Below are 18,000 nucleotides of genomic sequence, written 5' to 3'. Positions count from 1 at the left end.
ACAGGAGACTCCATCACAGGGAGCACAGCAGCTGGATCTGCAATCAGGATTTTGGACTTCCTATCCCTGAGGTCTCCTTTCCCTTAAGGAGCATGGAGAGCACATTTCCACAGCTGCACACTCCATATTCCCCACTGGGTCAGACTGGGATTTTAGATTCCTCTGAAAATGTTATCCTGCTCTCAAAACCAAGCCTGGGCTCCCCTCTCCTGGACAGCTGGGAAGGTGCAGCTCTCCACAAGACAGCTTTGGAAAGCTCCTTGCTGGGCTCAGCTGGTAAATATCCCCTTCTCCTCCAAAAACCCCAGGCTGGCACGGCTGATAACCTCAGCTTGTCTTCCAGGAACCTGCCTGGATCACTGGTGATAAACCCCAGTAATTCAAGCAGCACTGAATTAAGTGCCTGCACAAGATTCCCAAGCATTTTTTGGGCAGCTCTGGCTGACAGGAGATGGGAAAGCCAAGGCTGAGCTCCCTCACCTGCCAGGGCATCAGGGATGGACCAGCACAGAGAGCTGAGGGCAGGGACTCAGCAAAGAATCCCTCCTGGCTTGCTTAGACTTAAACAACATTTTTTTTCTCCTGTCAATGCATCCAAGGTTTGTATTTCCTTTGGAAGGAAGTCAGAGACTGAAAGGATGTTTATTCAAACTATTATTTACTCCTCAGACAAGGACATCTCCAACACAACATAGTCAGCAATGCTGGCAAACACTGGCCACAGTATCAGGGGCTGTTAGGAGAGAATGTGACTGAAGGGAAGAGGTGTTTGAAAAACACCTTTCAGGCACAACCCTGCAGTTAAATACACAGGATCCTGAGCTCCCACTGAAATTCAAGCAGCTACAAAATCAGAGTTCAGATGCACTTTCATTTATGGCCCATCCTTTCAGAGGTGATGGATTGTTCCTCTTGGATCTCAGTGTGCCAAGGGATGGAAATCAAAAGACAGGGATTTTCCAAAAATTTCTGACTTCTCCAGAAGCCAGCATGCTGCAAGTACTGTGCACTGCAGGCAGGAGACATCTCTTATGGTAAGAGTTACAAATGGAAGAAGAGTAGAGATGAAATTTACTGACATGGCTGCCTTTAAGCTTCGTTTCAAACCTCTTGCAAAAGCTGGCTGCCAACTGTTTCCTCACTCATCAAGGGTTTGCAGTTGTGGTTATGATGATAAAATGCAATAATGATCTTCATCCTGGGCTGCCTAAGGGTGAGGCTCACAGGATGACACTATTTATCCATGTGGATGTGTCAATCCAATTTTGCAGGGAAATACTGGTCTCGAGGATACAAGTTTCCTACAAATTTAGTAAGAAGATCAGTAGAAACAAGAACTTAATTTTGCTGTGGGACCAAATTACCAGGAAAACTAAATAAGGAAAACAGCAACTCCCTCCCAAGCACAGAACTGACCTGCCTTAACAGCACCTTGTTTTCAGTTGTTTCAAAACAATTTCTTACCATGCATTGGAAAATAAAACCCTTCCTCTCCAAGTGGGAGAAGTCAGGCCTCTTACTCTATATAAAAACATTTCCAAGCGTCCTTGATTCCCCCTGAGAATATGCTGGTAAAACAATGGCACTTTTCAGCACAGGAACAGGCAGCTGAAGCTGGAAAACGAGGTTTTCACCCCCACAATCTGCTGTCACCAGGGTGGTCATGTGAAAAGGGCTGCCTCACTCCCCCACACAGCACCCAGGACACTCAGGGGACATAGTGCAGGGGTGACAACAACAGCAAATGCTTCTTCTAGGTTTCCTCTGATTTTGGGGTGACAAATATCAAATTCCATCTCAAACTGAAATGCCATTCAAGGACTCCCCAGCACTGTAAAGTGACCTCCTTTGCTGCAGGTCCCTGTGGCCTCCAAAATCTGAGCTTCTCTGCTTTAAACTTCACTGCTTTAAACTTCAAGACCCAGCCAAGTCCTGCCATTCACACAAAAAATGCATATCCAGGTGTGAAATGATGGGCTTGGATTAGAAACATAAAAAGAAAAAGCTCACAGCATTTCAGAATCAATCTGTTTTTCTTCCCAGAGAAGTAACACTTTAAATAATTGAACGGTTTCAGTATTTGTTAGGATCTCAAAGTAAGAAACAACAGTTGTGCTCCTGGGAGATTGTCTGGCCTCAGCCCATGCAACTGCAAGCTCTGGTATCTGTCTTAAAGTTTACTTCTACTTTGCAAAGCAGCAAAATGAGGGAAAACAGGAAAATCCACAGTTAAATACAGGAATATTTGTGATTAACTGCAGCTCCAGGCCACTTGAAATATGTCCTGCAAGGACACACAAGTGAACACTTGCAAGTGTTCACCTAATCAGGATTTTAACTGGTTCCTTTACAACCAAACTGAAGGAAGGGCAGCACAGAGAGCTGTGCCTTCCTGGTGCTTCAGAGCAGGACACCGTGCAGGTCCATCTCTCCATGCCTTGGAGAACTTCAAAGGGATGGAAGAGTGAGAAAGCACAGACACAGGACAGAGCTCTGAGCAAAGCTGGCCAATCTCCACAGCACAGAAATGCTCCTGTGATCCCACAGGCACTGCTTGTGTTCATCCTTTCCTCCAAGTCCTCAGGCACTCCAGGCAATTCTCACCCACAGCTCTTCTCAATCCCACTCTTTTGTGGTCTTTCAGAGGATTTATCCACTCAGATGTGCCCAAAAGGCAACAACAGCACCAGCTTTCCAGTCACAGCCAAACTCTCCAAGCACTGCAACAGTTCCCACTCCCTCCTCAATTTCTGTAATTGCCTCCCCACCTGATTGCTTGTTTCACTCCTGCACAGTAATTACAGGCAGCACCACTCCCAGGTAAGCCACATCCCAAGCACATCCCCAGTTTAACAGCAGTGCTTAGACATCCATGATTCAACTACTTCTGCTAGGACACATGAGCATCTCTCATGTTTTTCTACAGCAATACAAAAGCATAAGCAGGTTAAATAATTCCCTCAAGGGCTCTGTGGCAGAAATGGGATTAGAAACAGACACCAATTGCTGTGACAGCAAGGAGTGGAAAATAGAGAGGGTCATTACCCCATGCCAGTGTTAAGGCTGGTATTAAGAAGCCTCTGAGGAACCTCGACTGGCAGTTCAAGGTTCAATGTCCCTGGTGTACAACAGGACAGGAAATAGAGCCAAACCAGGTGAGACCTCAAAATCAGCTGACACAGGGGCCAAGCTGAGCACCCACAGTCCCTGCAGACATGGCTGTGCTCACCAATACTGAACCCCCAGCAAACACCTCTGGCAGGCAGAAAACAAGTGAAAACCTGAAGGGTGAACAGGAGCTGCAAGAGGAAGAGGCATCCAGTGACCAAAAACTTGGGACACATCAGCAAACAAGTCAGTGAAAAGGACAAACAGCCTTGCATTGATCCCTACCCAGGATCAAATGTACTTGTACCTGTTCAGTGCTGCTCATTTTATCATCAGCTCCAGAGTGGCACACAGGCCTCCTGCTTTTGATCTTTAAATCAATTCCTCATTCACTTCCCTTCAGAGGGCGAGGCAGGTCAGAACAGCAGCTGAGTGAGCAGCTCATCAGTGTAAGAGGCACAGAAGCATCTCGGTAACAGCAGCAGTGGAGTTTTGCCTGCCAGAGCCACTCCTCAGTGTGACATGCCAAGCTGAGAAGCCCTGGCACTCCTGGCTGCACATACCTGCCTGCCATCCTGTCCCACGTTGGTCTGTCCCCTCACCACAGTTCGGATGTTGTCATCCAACCTCCTGCAGGAAAAACCCCAGAGTGTCAAACCCAGTCTCTGTGAGCCTGACCCAAACAACTGGGCGAGTCCTGAGAGCTACAGAACCAATTTAAAACAAAAAACCTGCTCTTACCAATGCTAAAGTCATTATTTCCCCCCTCTCTCTGTTCAATGGCACTATCTTGCACAATTTCAAAGTCCTGTTGCAAAAATAAAAATTCATTTCCTAATTTAACCAGGGTTTCTTGCATTCCTGTTCCCTTAAGCAATATTGTCAGCTCTCCCTTGTCTGTTTTGCATTTCAACTTCCCACATATGAAAGTGCTGTCTCAATCATTTCATGCTGGCAATATCAGTCAGCACAGAAAATTTCATGCACACTTGTGTTTATTTTGTACTTTTAGGACCAATAATGACAATTCAAAAATAGAGAGTGAGAGTTTTTAATATTTAAATTCTGACCCCAAAATCAATGAATTCTTGGCAACTGAGTCTTGTTGTTTGCTCACTCAGCTTTCAAACTGTACTAGAATTTGGTACTTTTTGATTCTTAGTTGTTTTCAAAGCTAAACTTTGCAACCCATCAGCTTAAACAGCCTGAACAGCACATAACAGAAGTGAAATATAAAAATTATAATTGTTTCTGTGCCACTATTAGACTCGAGGCTGGTCCTGTCCATGCCTTTTAAACAAACTAAATCCATGTAGTAGCACAAAGGCTGCATTTATGAGCCCTGGTGACCATCAGACCTGATAAGCAATGAAATGCAGAAATTTTTACCTTATTTTCAATCTGATCTTGTTCACGACTTCATCAATGTTTGCCAAAGACTGGAATATTAAAAAAAAAAAAATCAGAGGGAAGTGAAATGGTGAATGTTTTACAGAGGAGTATGTCAGCTGTGATCCCAACTACTTCATCACAGAGGGGTTTGAGGAAGAGGAGAGCAATGGCTTTGTTTTACAGGTGTAAGAACTGAGACAACAACTCAGCTGCTTCTCTGTTACATCACCAAGAGCAGAAAAAGACAGGCCAGGGCTTCCCCCATCCCTGAGCTCTGTCCTTTGCCAGCAGAACGGTGTGACAGTGACCTCCAGTGGGCACAGAGCCTCTGCCTTTGGGCTGAGACCCCCCTGCAGAGCCCAGACCTGCAGAAAACAGCCTGGGAGGAGATGCAGTGAAGGCACTGCTGGGGAAACAGCTCCTCACTGCTGGAAAAAAGCCAAGCCACACCACTAGAGAAAGCTGCAAGCCAAAACCACGGTGCTGCACAGGATCTCAGACATGGTAAAGGTTGGAGCAGCCTCAAGACACAGACTTCACCTGTAGAAACATCTGTGTTTGGCAAGAGGTTAATCCAAAACTCCCCCTGAGGCTGGGAAGACAAAGCAGGGATGTGGGCCCACAGCAATCTCATTCTTTAAATCCCAAAAGAAACAACTGGGTTCAAACCCTCTGTGATATTGTACAGGCAACACCTGCCTGATTTGGCTGAAAATCCCCAGGAACTCACCAATGATTGATATATGTTATGAAATTTACTCCATCCACAGAGAAAATTAATTTATTTCTACAAATCAAAGCAGGACTTTTAACTGCAGCAAGCACTCTGGGTGGAAAGAGACCACATAATGACAGCAAACCCAGTGAGCTGCAAATTTAAGAAGTGTTTATTGTTAAAGCTTTATTTCCTGTGCTAGTGTTTAAAATAAAAGGTTTGGGTACAGGTTTAAGCACTGCTTTGGTCATTTGCTATCAGGTTACCCTGACAGTAAAGGGTGGAAGTAAAATCTGACAGTAAAAAGTGTGAAAGTGAAGTCTGAGAGCATTTGGAGCATTACTTACTTGCTCAGTGGGAAAGAGAGCATTAATATACTCCACAGCATTGAAATCTGCTCTGTCCAGTGGATCTTGGCTGGGAAATACCTGCACAGAGGGAGGAAAACAAACACAATCAAGCATCATCAGTGATTTCTGTAACTTTACACAGTTTCTACTTTTAATTCCTTCAGCACCCGCTTCCAGTTGTGTTTCACAGCATTTCTCTAACAAGTGGCCAGGAGCAGAGCAGCCACATGCCCTGCAGGGCTGTGACCTCCCAAAATTCCTGTGGGTATCAGCCTGGATACACACGGATAATTCACACACACGATTCCACACACAGCCCTGGCACGATCCATCCAGCCAGGAACTCCCAAGACACATGAGCTCTGTATCCCAAACCATGCTGATGCTTTTGTTGTTGTCTGGGAACAAACTGAGGCTCTTGGCAAGAGCTTTGCCAGGCCTCATGGTGACAGACAGAGGGTTTGCTTTCCACAGCCCTGTAATAGGAAACGTGATGAATTAAGGAGTGGCTGTACAGGTTCTCTGGAGGCTTGGGTTTGCCACTTTTCACAGAAGAGGAAGAGAAACACAATCTGCTGAATGATTTGGGAAGGGGGAAAGAGCAGCTGTGGTGCAAACAGATCTCATCTCTCCTCAGAAGTTTAAAGAACACAAACACAACTGCCAGGCTTTGCTTTTTGTTCCCACAGGCTGAAGTGTGGTGCTTTCCCTTCTCTGCTACCACACTGAAACCGTGGATGCCCTATCACTGGAAAGGTTCAAGGCCAGTCTGGATGAAGTTTGGATCAGCCTGGGATGGTGGAAGGAATGAGATGGTCTTTAAGGTCCCTTCCAACCCAAAGTACTCCATGATTCTGCTATTTGTCCCATATTTACAGAGCCATCAGCTCTGCACTCCATGGCCAACACCCCCTGGCAAAAGCAGAGCTGACCCCACAGCATCCCCCTGGCTCACTGAAAACCTTCACACCTGGGCAGCATTTATGCTGTTTTACACATTTTGCACTGTAAAATCAAGTGATTCTGTGAGATCAAAGCAAATTCTGCCTGAACCAGCCCTCCTGGGAAGCCTTCCCAGTCACTCCTGTGGCTGAGGAGAAGCACTTAAACATGCATGGGGCTGTGGTGAGTGAAGAAAATGCTCTGACATCACCCCATGGTAAGAGCACAAGTGCAGCATCACACCCAGCTCATCCTGCTCACAGCTCACACTCAGTTAATCCCCACAAACCCCAAATCTCCACAAGTATTAAGAGCAGATGAAACAAGAGGTGAGATGGGAGATAAAGGCTGCTCAGGAGCTCCACTCAAACTGCAGATAGGGATCAGTGCTGCAGGAGCTGTCACTCCCAGGAGTTTGTCACAAGCTATTAATCAGAAATGCCAGCCTGGGTTTGGTGGGGCACGAGTTCTGCCTGTGCTCCCCACCCTGCTTCCGGCAGGGCAGCTGAGCCAGCTCTGCTCATTTCACCAGAACTGGGCAGGTTTTGCCCCAAAACTGGTTAAGGAACACTGACAGGAACAACAGGATTATTGGGCTGAGAAGTGCCAGAGAGGAAGTTGGAAAGCAGCAGGTGGTGTCATCCTCAACATCTCCCAGTGCTCAGGATGTGAATATTTTCCTACAGCTTTAGTCTTTGTTAAAATAATTCAGCCAGGCATGTGGTGGGTTCTCCACTGCTCAAAAACTCATGTCTACAAGTGCAGAGGATTCTTTCTCTGGACAGGCTCGAGGTCCCCTTTAGAAGCTGCCACTTAATTTACCAGTCCCCGAGGTTCCTTGCTCTTCCAGGAGGGCCACTAAAAGTGACCCACAAGCCTCAACACTCAGGATAGTGCAGAAAACTAATTTGAGCGCTACTTTGTGAGACAGACACTGCTGCTGCCCAGACTTTGCTCCAGGGAAGAGCCCTCGGGATGGGAGGGTCGCTGCAGGCAGGGCAGGCTCAGTCTCAGAGGACAAGAGCCACGGTTTGACCCTGGGATCTCACGGGATGGGCTCCAAGTGCCACGAAGGGTTTCAGGGAACACTGGACCACAGAATACCCTGAGCTGTGGGGGACCACACGGATGATCAAGTCCAGCCGCTGTCCCTGCACAGACACCGCAGCAACCCCACCCTGCGCATCCCCGGGCGCTGTCCAAATTCTCCTGGAGCTCTGGCAGCCTTGGGGCCGTGCCCATTCCCTGGGGAGCCTGGGCAGTGCCCAGCACCCTCTGCATGAAAACCCCCACGTGTTTCACCACAAGCCAGACCAGGACATTTCGATTATCCCCATTTCAGCCGGGCTGCACCGGCGTGCTTTGCACACCACGGAACGCGGCCGCAATTAGCGACGGGGACGGCGCAGCACCGCACGGCTGACACTGACGGGGACACAATGAGCCACGCTCAGCCCCCGACGCGGGCCCGGCCGCTTCGAGCTGACGGGGCTCTGCCCCACGCCGGGCACGGCCAGCCCGGGCCCAGCAGCGGAAGGCCCGGAGCCGGCGGGGAGGGGCTCAGAGGCGGCCGCGGGCCCTCACCGAGCGGTCCCGGACCGCGCCCGCACCTGTCCCCTGAGCGGGGGGACCCGCCCGGCGCACCTGCTCGATGGCGGCCTGCACGGCGGGCGCCAGCTCCAGCGCCGCCTCCAGCCCGGCCTCCAGCTCCGGCTCGTCCTCCTCCATGGCGGCGCCGCTTCCGCCGGCAGCGCGCGGGGCGGGGCGGGGCTTGGAGCGCCGGGGAGGGGCCTGCGCGGGCGTGGCTCCGCAGAATGGGCGGGGTTTAACCGGACGGGGGCGGGGCCTCCGCCCGGCGGAGCGGGGCGCGTCCCGGCGGCGGCGGGAGCGGCGGGGCTGGTCCGGACCGAGCCGAGCCCAGCCGAGCCCAGCCGAGCCCAGCCGAGCCGGACCGAGCTGAGCCGAGCCGAGCCGGGCTCTCCCGCCGCCCCTTGTCAACAGCCGGCCGGGCGGCGGGAGACAGCGCGCTCGTCCCCATGTGGCTGACGCTGGCCCTCGCCTCCGCCTTCTTCCCGGGGCTCTTCATCCTCTGCATCCGGTTGCTGCGCTGGGCCGCCCCGGGATGGAGCCTCAAGGACCGCATCCTCCTCAGCGGCAGGTACGGGCGGCAGCGGCGGGAGGTGACGCGAACCGCGGCGGGACGCGCCGGGACCGGCATGGGGACCGGCAGCGGCAGCGGGAGCGATCCGGGCCGGCCAAGAGCACCGAGTCCCGCCGGCCGTGAGCCTGGACTCGGGGGTGCCGCGATGCTCCGGGAGACGGTCCTTGGCTGTCCCGAGCCCAGATCCCGCGGGGGGAGCAAGGAGCGGCGGCAGGAGCAGCTCTCCGAGCATGGGCATCCCCCCCGAGTGAGAGCATCCCCCCCGAGTGAGAGCATCCCCCCCGAGTGAGAGCATCCCCCCCGAGTGAGAGCATCCCCCCGAGTGAGAGCATCCCCCCCGAGTGAGAGCATCCCCCCGAGTGAGAGCATCCCCCCCGAGTGAGAGCATCCCCCCGAGTGAGAGCGTCCCCCCCAAGTGAGAGCATCCCCCCCGAGTGAGAGCATCCCCCCGAGCACGGGCATTCCGCCCGGCCCTGCCCCGCCGGACCCCGCACCGCGGTACCGCTGTCGGGGCGGGGATGCTCCGCTGGAGCTCTCCCTCCCTCTGCCCACGGGGAACCGGCAGCGTTTCCACCGAGCCACGGGGGTGGAAGGGACGGGACCTGGCACGATTCCCCCGGGAGGCAGCGATTCCCCCATGACGAGGCGCTGGGGTGTGCACGGAGCGGGCTCTAAGTGCCACCAGCTCTCCTGCGGCAGCCCTGTGCCTCAGCCCCTGTGGGGTCACATTTGGGGTGACCCCTGTCCTCTCTCTCCGTTTCAGGCTGGTGTCAACGGTCCAAGCCACGATGGCAACGGTGTCGGGGATCACGGTTGTGCTCAGCTGCAAGAACGTGGTGCACGACAGGTAACCCAGAGCCCACCTGGTCCCACTGCCCCGTGGGGAGCGTGCCAAGGATGTCTGGAGGGTGTTCTGCCAAAGGCTTGCACGTACAAAGGGGAGAGGAAAAGCAGTTTTGTGTTCCTCTTTCCCCCACTTGGGCTGGAGGGGTTGGGCAATGTGCTGGCTGTACACCCCCTGAACAGCAGCAGCTTGCTCAGGCCTGGGGGTGCTCTGCCAGCACAGCGTCCTCAAAGGATGGGCTGTAACATGGGCTGCGTATGAGGGAAAAATACAGACAGCACCAGCTCTGAAGGGCTAGGGAGTCTCCTCGCTGGAAACTGAAATTGCTACAGAGTTACGCAGACCCAGTGAGAACTGATTTCAGAGGTGCATCAAGGCATGCCAAAAGGATTCTGAAAGAGTCCAGAAATGGTAAAGTCGGGATGGAGTTTGCTCTGAAGGAAAATCCTGCTGCCTTGCCCTCGGTGCTCTGAGATACGCTGCCCAGAAGTGGCTCTCGGGAGGAGTGATAGTGTAATCTGGGTCAGAAGACTTGAAAACAGAGCTATTATCCAGACTAGCAGAGAAGATTGCAGGAGGGAAGAATATAATTATGCCGAGCTGGAATTCAACAGTCACACACTGATTTTAGGGTGATTTTTAGGAAGGGCTGCCACCTTGGCCATAGCAGACCTGTCTTTAATACATGGATATGAATTATCTTGCCTTGCTCTTGGTAATGATATCTACCCAGATTCCTCAGACCTGCTTAACCCAGGCAGTCTATGAGTTCTCTTTTTGCTCTGAAATAAAAATTCTGCTGTATAGATAAGGCAGATGATGAATCCCAAAGCCACACAGACAGAAGATGCTGCCAGCAGCCCTCCTTCCCCCGGAGCTGTCTGCTTGCCTGGGTGTACTCAAGGCCAAGGGTTCTGTGCAAACACTTTGTGGGCAGAGACCTAGATTTTCTTTGAATCTGGAGGAAATTGAGCCCAGTGCTCAGCAGGGAAGGCCTCGGAGAATGACAGCAAGACAGCGAGCCAGGAAGCATCACAGAGGTTGCAGTAAAATTTGCCAGTTTATTTAGAGAGGCAGACAATCGTTATATTGCTGGTGCTGTAATTGCCCTCCAAAGCCCAGGGCAAGTTTTGCAAACACAATCACTTGCCACCCGTGCTTCACACCACTCACATCTTTCCATCTGGAGCGGGAACTCCCGCAACAAATTTTTTTCTTGGGATGGCAGGAGAGCAAAAAGAGATTTGAGCCCCAAGCTACATTTCTCCAAGCAACAGCAAAGGGTGGTTTTGTCTTTTTTTTTTTTTAATCAGTGTGATTTCACGCAGGACTTTTTAAGGAGGCCGGTGTCCCTGCAGAGCAGGGCTTACTGCTGCCCAGATTGTGCAACCAGGATTCCAACATGCTTTGGGAACAGGCAGCTGCCTGCAATTATTTCCCAACTGACAAACGCCTCATGGGGGTTTATTGCCTGTATTGGATATTTTGTGCTTCACACTCCAAACTCCAGGCCAGCCATCCCTGGTTAACTCTGAGTTCTCCACGTGCTTCCCAAACATTCCCTGGGTTAGGCAGCCAGCTGATGCAGCGTGACAGGCAGGAGAGACCCAGGATTAGGGGTTTCCACCACCAAGCACCAGCTCTGGGGGATCCAAGGGCTTAGGGAGGAGATCACCTGTGCAAAGGTGTCGGCTTGGTGCTGGATCCCAAAAAATGCTGTGCCTCTGGCCCGTGCAGCAAACACCTGGCTGTGGGGCTAATCAGGATCCTTCCTTAGAGCCGTGTTTGTGCTTGGCCAGGCTGAGCTCAGTGCCTGGCACAGCCCAGCAGCAGCGGGGTCAGCACTGAGATCTGTCCTCCACACGTACCAGGCACCTTTTCTCTGGCTCAGGCTGTACTTGCTGAGCCAAACAGAGTTAAAATTCACCCCCTTTCAGCTTCAAAAATCCATTGAAATGCTGCCATTTCAGTCCTAAAGACTCTTCCACCTCCCAGAGCATCACGAGGTGCTGGGAGCTGTTGTGATGCCTCTGTGTGTGCTGCTCCCTCCCCAGGCACTGGCTGGCTGTGGAGTACATCTGGGTCCTGGTTCCCTACATGACCTATGACATCTATGTCATGTACCTCTGCCACTGGCACAAGAGCCAGGAGAAGGGGATCCTGGAGAAGAAGCACTCGCTGGCCAGCGTGTGGAGCTTCCTCCTGCAGGAGCGGCTGATGGTGACCCACCACCTCTTCATCCTCATCGTGCTCACCCCCATCACCCAGGTAAGGGCTGCTGCAGGAGTCCAGGACCCCCTGGACATGCTGGGTGCTGGCTCCTGGCCACCTCTCTGCAGGGCCTTGTGCTCAGTGCTGGCTTTCTTTACAGCACTTCAGGGGAGAGCTGGGGGACTTCTTTGTGGGCTGCATCTTCACAGCAGAGCTGAGCACGCCTTTTGTTTCACTGGGCAAAATCCTCATGCAGGTAGGTCAGGAGGGACAGGGCTTGGGGCTGGGAAGCCCACAGCAATTCAAGCTCTGTCCCTGCCCCAGGCTCCATCAGCCTCTCTCCAGGCAGTGTCTCAGAGAGGGGCAGCCCCACAGCTGTAGCACAAATCTCCCCTGCAGTGTTGCCTTCCTCCCAGTGTCCCATCCCTTTCTCCCACCAGTAAGCCCAGTGGCATCCTGGAACTGGGGGCTGTGCTGTAAGCTGGTGCTGCCCTCTCCTGCCCCTGCCCTCCTGCATCCTCCCTTCCCACCCCACCTTCCTACTCCCCTTCCTCCAGCCCTCCCGGATGCTCACCAGCACCGCCAGTGCCGCGGAGCTCTGGAGTGCTGCTCACCCCACATTCACCTCCTTCCTCCCGCAGCTCAAAATGCAGGACACGCTCCTGCACAAGGTGAACGGGATCATCATCCTGGTGACCTTCTTCCTGTGCCGCATCCTGCTCTTCCCCTTCATGTACGCGGCCTACGCCCGCCAGGTGGGGATCCCGGTTTACCTGGTGCCGTTCCGCATCCCCCTGCACTGCAACATCGCCAACGCCTCCCTCATCGCCCCCCAGCTCTACTGGTTCCGGCTCATCTGCCGCAAGGCCGCCCGGCTCTACGGCGGCTCTCCCGCCCACCGGAGCAGATAACGGAGCTGATAACGGCCAGGGGCTGGCACAGGGGCAGCCCCCGGCCCTTCCCTCGGGGAGCAGCGGTTCCGCTGGAAGCGCCTCCCGTCCACAGCGCCGGGCCAGGCAGCACCAGCCTGGGCTAGGAAGGCTTTGCTCGCGTCCTGCCGCCGGGGTGGGAGCCGGCCTGGAAGCTCGGCATTGCTCCTGGGATCCGGCTCTGAGGGTTACACGAGAGGGGTTTGTTCCAGCCCCCCCCGGCGCGGCTCCCAGCGCTGACACCGGACACCGGCGCGGAGGAGCCTGCGGCCGGCGCGGGGATGCTGGAGCGGGCCCAGCCCTGGCAGTGGCGATGGGGAGCCCGTGCTGGACCTGCCGCAGCCGCAGCCAGGCCTGGAGCTGCAGCACAGCTCTGCAGAGCCGTTCCTGACCTTCACTGACTTCAGCTCTACGCTACAGCCCTGTTAGGCCTCTCAGCTCCCACGCGCGCCTCACCTCCTGCTGCTGCTGCTGGGCTCGAGCTCCACTCAACCCGACGGTGCTTTTCACCACAACTGGCTGACAGTCCTGGGGGACTCCTGTGCTCCCAGCAGGGCTGGAGGGCAGAAGCTCATGCCACGATGGGAACATTTCTGCTGTCGCAGGGCTGGATGGGGACAGGAACCTGCCATGTCCTTGTCTCACCACCAACACACAGGGCACTATGCAGAGCCCTTCCTTGGCAGGGGGTGCAATTTTCCCTCCCCTAACCACAGCTGCTTTTATCTGGCCTGCATCCCCCCAGCAGGTATTTAAAACCACCTGGCATGCCCTGCTCTGCTCCTGCCCTCCAGCTGGCACCACCACACCCTGGAAACACCTGTACAATCCATCCCTCCAGCCCCATCCCACCCCCCATGAGGCTGCCAGGGACAGAACTGGGGCTGCACAGAAGGAATCAACAACCCCCAGAGCAGGATGCTGAGCTGGTCCTTGACCAGTTCAGCCCGTTTCCACTTTTAGTCACTTTTAGCAAAATGGGTACAGGCTCCCCAGCCCGCCCTGCACCACAGGGTGTGTGCAATCAGACCACAGCTGAGTTCATCCCCTGCAGCCAGCACCAGCCAGGACAGCCACCTCCTCCTGCAGCCTCCTGTGCCTGCTCCAGGCAGGGAACTGCACTGGCACAGCCCTGGCACAGCCCCCATGCCGAGACCTGTGACCACTCTGTGCCTTTCATTCTGTCTGAAACCAGCAGCCAAGCTCTGCGAAATCTGGATCTTCTGGGTGTTGGATCTGGTCCCAACCACTGCTGCTGTTCTGGATAGAGTGTAAAAAACCAAAAAGGGCCTCTTCCGACCTGTGGCTGTTGTTGCAGAGACTCCACAGTAGCCACTGAGACCAGCTGATGTCACAAACTCCTGCAACTCCTTACAGATGTTGTATCTCACTGTTTTCATTGCGAATAACGTGCCTTATGTAAGGACAAAAAAATCCCCAGCCAATGAGGCACCTCAGTTTGCACTAACACTGCCCTATTTACTATCAGGAGACCAATAAAGATTTCCTCTCTGAGTCACACCACTGGCTGGCTCTTCCACGTGCCGTTCCTTGCTGGGTGGGGGTGTTACATGTGGGGTTACTGCTGCACCCCCACCTCTGGGCAGAAGCAGCACACATGGATTTCCAAAGGCTCCTGCCTGTCCTGAACTCACCCAACTCGCTTCCCAGCCTCCAACTTGCTTCCCAGCCTCCGGCAGCACGTGGCAAAACCAGCAATTCTCCTGGGACTAGGAGAGGGCTTGTGGCAAAGCAGCCAGAGGGAAGCTATTTCCTCGATGCCGGAGGCTGCTGTGTAAATGCAGAGAGCCAGCAGGCAAGGCTGCAGCCACAGAACTTGGCTCAGGAACAGCTGTGCCCAGTTATTCCAATGGAAAACCAAAGTGGCTCCTCCTACCCATCCTCATATGGCTCCTTCCGCTGCTTAGTGGGAGAACACAGCAGGGAGGGAATAAACTCAAAAGAGAAAAATAAGGGTTTATTACAGATCTTACAAGGTCCAGATCAGTGCTCTGAGCGTGCTCCCAGCTTGCTGAGCTTCTGCAGGAGGGTGCTGCGCAGCTCCTCGTGCCGCAGGCTGTCCGTGACGGACTGCAGGAAGTGCCCCTCGTTGGCTCTGCGCAGCGCGGCGCAGGGCGACCCGTCGGCCTTGCTGGACGCCTCGTACTGCGACAGCACCTCCAGGGCCACCACCAGCAGCGGCTCCTCACAGCCCCCGGCGGGCAGCATGGCAGCCACGTGCAGCAGGTGGCAGAAGAGCTGGATGCAGGTGAAGGACACCTCCTGCGCGCAGGGCTGAGCCGCGGCCCCCGCCGCGGCCTTGAGGGAGGCCAGCAGGTCAGTCAGGCTGGCGCAGTACAGCTGCACCACGTGCAGCCAGGCCTCTGGTGGCAGCCAGGTGGAGCAGCTGGAGCTGCAGAGGAGCTGGAAGCCCCGCAGGAAGAGCACGGAGAGCTGCAGGTGGCAGGCGAAGGGGCGCAGGTTGAGCAGGGGCATGTGCTGCACGTACTCCAGCGTGTAGGGCACGTGCAGCACCTGCCTCTGCAGCAGCTGCTCCACCACGGGCACCAGCCTCCTCCACTCGCCGGGGCTGCACCAGGGCAGCACCTGGATGAGGGCCACCAGGAAGCCTTTGCTGAAGAGATTCACCTCTTTGGGGTTGTCCACGTTGACGGAGAGCAGCGCCAGCATGGTGTCCCTGAGCGCTGGGGACACGCAGCAGCACTCCATCCAGGCCAGCAGCCCGCTGCCCGGCCCGTAGGCTGGCCAGGACTGCGATGTCCACTCGTCCTCAGGGAGCCTGCAGATCTCGAACAGCGTCGCTGGGACCTCGTTCTTGAAGTGGTCCCCATAAAGCTTCTTCAGACGGAGCCCCACGGTCCAGTCCAGTGATGCCACCTTCCTGTGGAGCCAGGCCAGCGACTGCACCCACAGCTCCGAGGAGGGCACGGTCTCTGGTGCCACCAGCTCGCACAGCTGGCAGAGGATGTTCAGAATCAGGTCTTTGGTCTCCAGGGAAGGGAAGAGCTGCTCCCTAGGCTGATGCCAGTACTTGGTGTAACCATCCAGGAGTTTGCAGAGGCTGAGGAGAAGTGGGAATGGGTGGCAGGATTTAATCCAGTGCTCTCCTGAGCAGGACGGTATTCCCAAAACCTTACTGAGGATCTGCAGGCTCAGCTCAATCTGAGCAGAGTCTGACTTTAAACAGGGAAGGACAAAGGCTTTGGTCACTTCTGCAGGTGACACAAGTGGGGTGGCTGAGCCTGGCTGCATGAGAAAGGCCAGGAACTGAAGGAATTGCTCCTCCTCCCTCGCCGTGGAAAGCTTCCCCCACACTGCCTCCTCCAGGCACCTCACCACCAGGCTGCGTGGCCTGCCTGCATCCTCGTGGCTCTCCAGGAAGCTCAGTGCTGGGAAGGAGCAGAGGATTTGGGCGAGGAACTGGTGTGCTCCGAGGTTGACCACAGCGAGATGACAAACCTGCTTCACTGTGGCCTCGGGGGACAGCAGCGTCAGCCTGGCCACAGAAGCCACAGCCCTGGCCAGGCCTTCATCAGACACACTCTCTGTGATCTGGTTCAAAGTCACATTCAGGTCCTCCTGGAACCCCTCCCTGACAACCTGCACGTTCTGGGACAGACCTGGGCCACCCCAGGACGCCAGGACACCCGAGATCACTTTGTTTTTGTCACTCAACGAAAGCTCAGTGTAACACTCCACGATGGCTTTGGCCACTTGCATCTGCAGCTCTTGGGCCTCCTGGTCATGGTGGGACGTGGCAAAGTTCACCAGCGTCTCCAGCAGTTTCAAGACTAGCTCAGGGGTCTGGAACAGAGCTTTGTTTGTCACCAGGCACTCAACCCAGGCCTTTGAAAAAGCCCAGGTCTTTTCAGATGCAAAAACAGAGCAGGTGTCCACATGGCGGTCCAGCCTTTGTGCGATGATTGCCATGGCAACTGAAGACACGAGGCTGGTGTCCAAATCCTTCAGGACAGCACTGGTGTCCCTGAGGAAGTCCTGGGTGAGCTGTGTCAGCTCTGACACCACCCGTGTCTCGCCCTCCCCCAGGTCTCTGGTCTCCGAGAGGAAATCCAGGTTCTTCCCAAGGCTGCTCAGAGCGTCCAGGAGCCGGTAGCTCTCGAAGCAAAGCTCCTCACATCCCCTCAGAGCGTCCTGCAGCTCCTCTCCCCAGGCCTGCAACAAGCTGCAGAGCAAGTCCAAGCCGCCAAAGAGCTCCTCACGAGAGGGTCTGGCCGGGCACAGGCGGCTCACGCTCCTCTCTGCCTCCCTCACCTTCTCTCCCAGCCCGCAGGGGTGGTACGGGCTCTCCGTGTCGCTGCTCCAGAGGCTGACCACGGCACCGACCTTGGCCAGGTGCTCTGCGATGGGCAGGGGGCTGTCCCCTGGGCCCAGCCCCGAGGACAGGCACAGCTCGGCCAGGTTGGCCAGGGCGTAGCACCTCAGGCGGGGCTGGGCGATGCCGCCTCGGATCTGCTTCAACCCCTCCAGCAGCACCGCGGGCAGCCCGGGGGCAGCTGGGGCGCTCCCAGGGTCACCCTTGAACCTCTTTGGGGGCTGCAGACCATCCTCCAGGGAGGACTCCCCGCCGTGCTGATGGATGAGAGCGCTGAACGCCGACACCGTGGCGTCCTCCTGTCCCTCCCCGTGCTTCAGCACCTCCCACCACACGTCCAAGAAGAAGCTGATGTCCGACGGGGACGTCTCGCTGGAGATGTACTCCACCAAGCTCTGCAGCTGTCCCCGGCACGCAGCCGGGGGCAGCGCCAGCAGCAGCCGCACGAAGAGCCGGGGCTCGCCCAGCGCCTTGACCAGCTCGAAGAGGGCGGTGTGGTTGACATCGGGGATCATCGCGCCCACCGAGAAGAACCCGTCGTCCTTCCAGCCCCACTCCAGCGCCGCGGCGGCGGGGGGGGCCGGCAGCAGGATTTTGGCCCAGACGATGGCCACGGCCTCCTTCTTCCACAGGCCCATGGGCGAGGGGCAGCGCTCGCCGATCTCGCGCAGCGCGTCGGTGATGGGCACGCCCGCGCGGGGCCAGTCGGCTTTGCGCAGCTCCCGCAGCGGCCGCGGCTGCAGCAGGCGGGCGGCCAGCAGGAAGCCGCCGTGCAGGATCGCCGTCTCCTCGCCCACGGCCCAGGGCCCGCCGGGACAGCCCGGCGCCATCGCGGCCCCGCGCTCCGCCGGCTCCATGCCGGCGCCGCCGCTGACGTCACACCGGCGGCGCGCTGACGTCACGCCGCCAGCCGCTCCCCCCCCGCCGCAGCGCCCCCTGGCGGCGCGGAGGCGGGCTGGATTAATTAATTCATTCATTCATTAATTAATTCATT

The 18,000-nt window shown here is 55.5% G+C and overlaps 3 protein-coding genes across 3 annotated transcripts in view; 1 reads left to right on the top strand and 2 right to left on the bottom strand.

Annotated features, from left to right (window-relative positions):
- VPS53 (VPS53 subunit of GARP complex) overlaps window positions 1–8,254 on the bottom strand; it is a 63,401-nt gene extending 55,147 nt beyond the window's left edge. The window contains exons 1-4 of the mRNA XM_053995706.1: window positions 8,152–8,254; window positions 5,563–5,643; window positions 4,498–4,547; window positions 3,672–3,738 (exon numbers count right to left, since the gene is read on the bottom strand). Coding sequence (XP_053851681.1) covers window positions 3,672–3,738; window positions 4,498–4,547; window positions 5,563–5,643; window positions 8,152–8,235 — 282 coding nt within the window. The 5' untranslated portion in view covers window positions 8,236–8,254. The remainder of the gene's footprint in view (window positions 1–3,671; window positions 3,739–4,497; window positions 4,548–5,562; window positions 5,644–8,151) is intronic.
- A 184-nt stretch (window positions 8,255–8,438) lies between these two features.
- TLCD3A (TLC domain containing 3A) lies at window positions 8,439–14,176 on the top strand. Its single transcript, XM_053995421.1, has 5 exons — window positions 8,439–8,665; window positions 9,432–9,515; window positions 11,567–11,780; window positions 11,884–11,979; window positions 12,365–14,176. The coding sequence occupies exons 1-5, from the start codon at window positions 8,544–8,546 to the stop codon at window positions 12,632–12,634; spliced, it is 786 nt and encodes a 261-aa protein (XP_053851396.1). The 5' UTR covers window positions 8,439–8,543; the 3' UTR covers window positions 12,635–14,176.
- Window positions 14,177–14,609: 433 nt separating this feature from the next.
- Window positions 14,610–17,983, bottom strand: GEMIN4 (gem nuclear organelle associated protein 4). Its single transcript, XM_053995419.1, has one exon. The coding sequence runs from the start codon at window positions 17,981–17,983 to the stop codon at window positions 14,657–14,659; it is 3,327 nt and encodes a 1,108-aa protein (XP_053851394.1). The 3' UTR covers window positions 14,610–14,656.
- Between the last annotated feature and the right edge of the window lie 17 nt (window positions 17,984–18,000).

This window comes from Vidua macroura, chromosome 20, assembly GCF_024509145.1.
Source record: "Vidua macroura isolate BioBank_ID:100142 chromosome 20, ASM2450914v1, whole genome shotgun sequence".
Taxonomy (NCBI): domain Eukaryota; kingdom Metazoa; phylum Chordata; class Aves; order Passeriformes; family Viduidae; genus Vidua; species Vidua macroura.
This window is presented reverse-complemented; position numbering and strand designations above follow the sequence as displayed.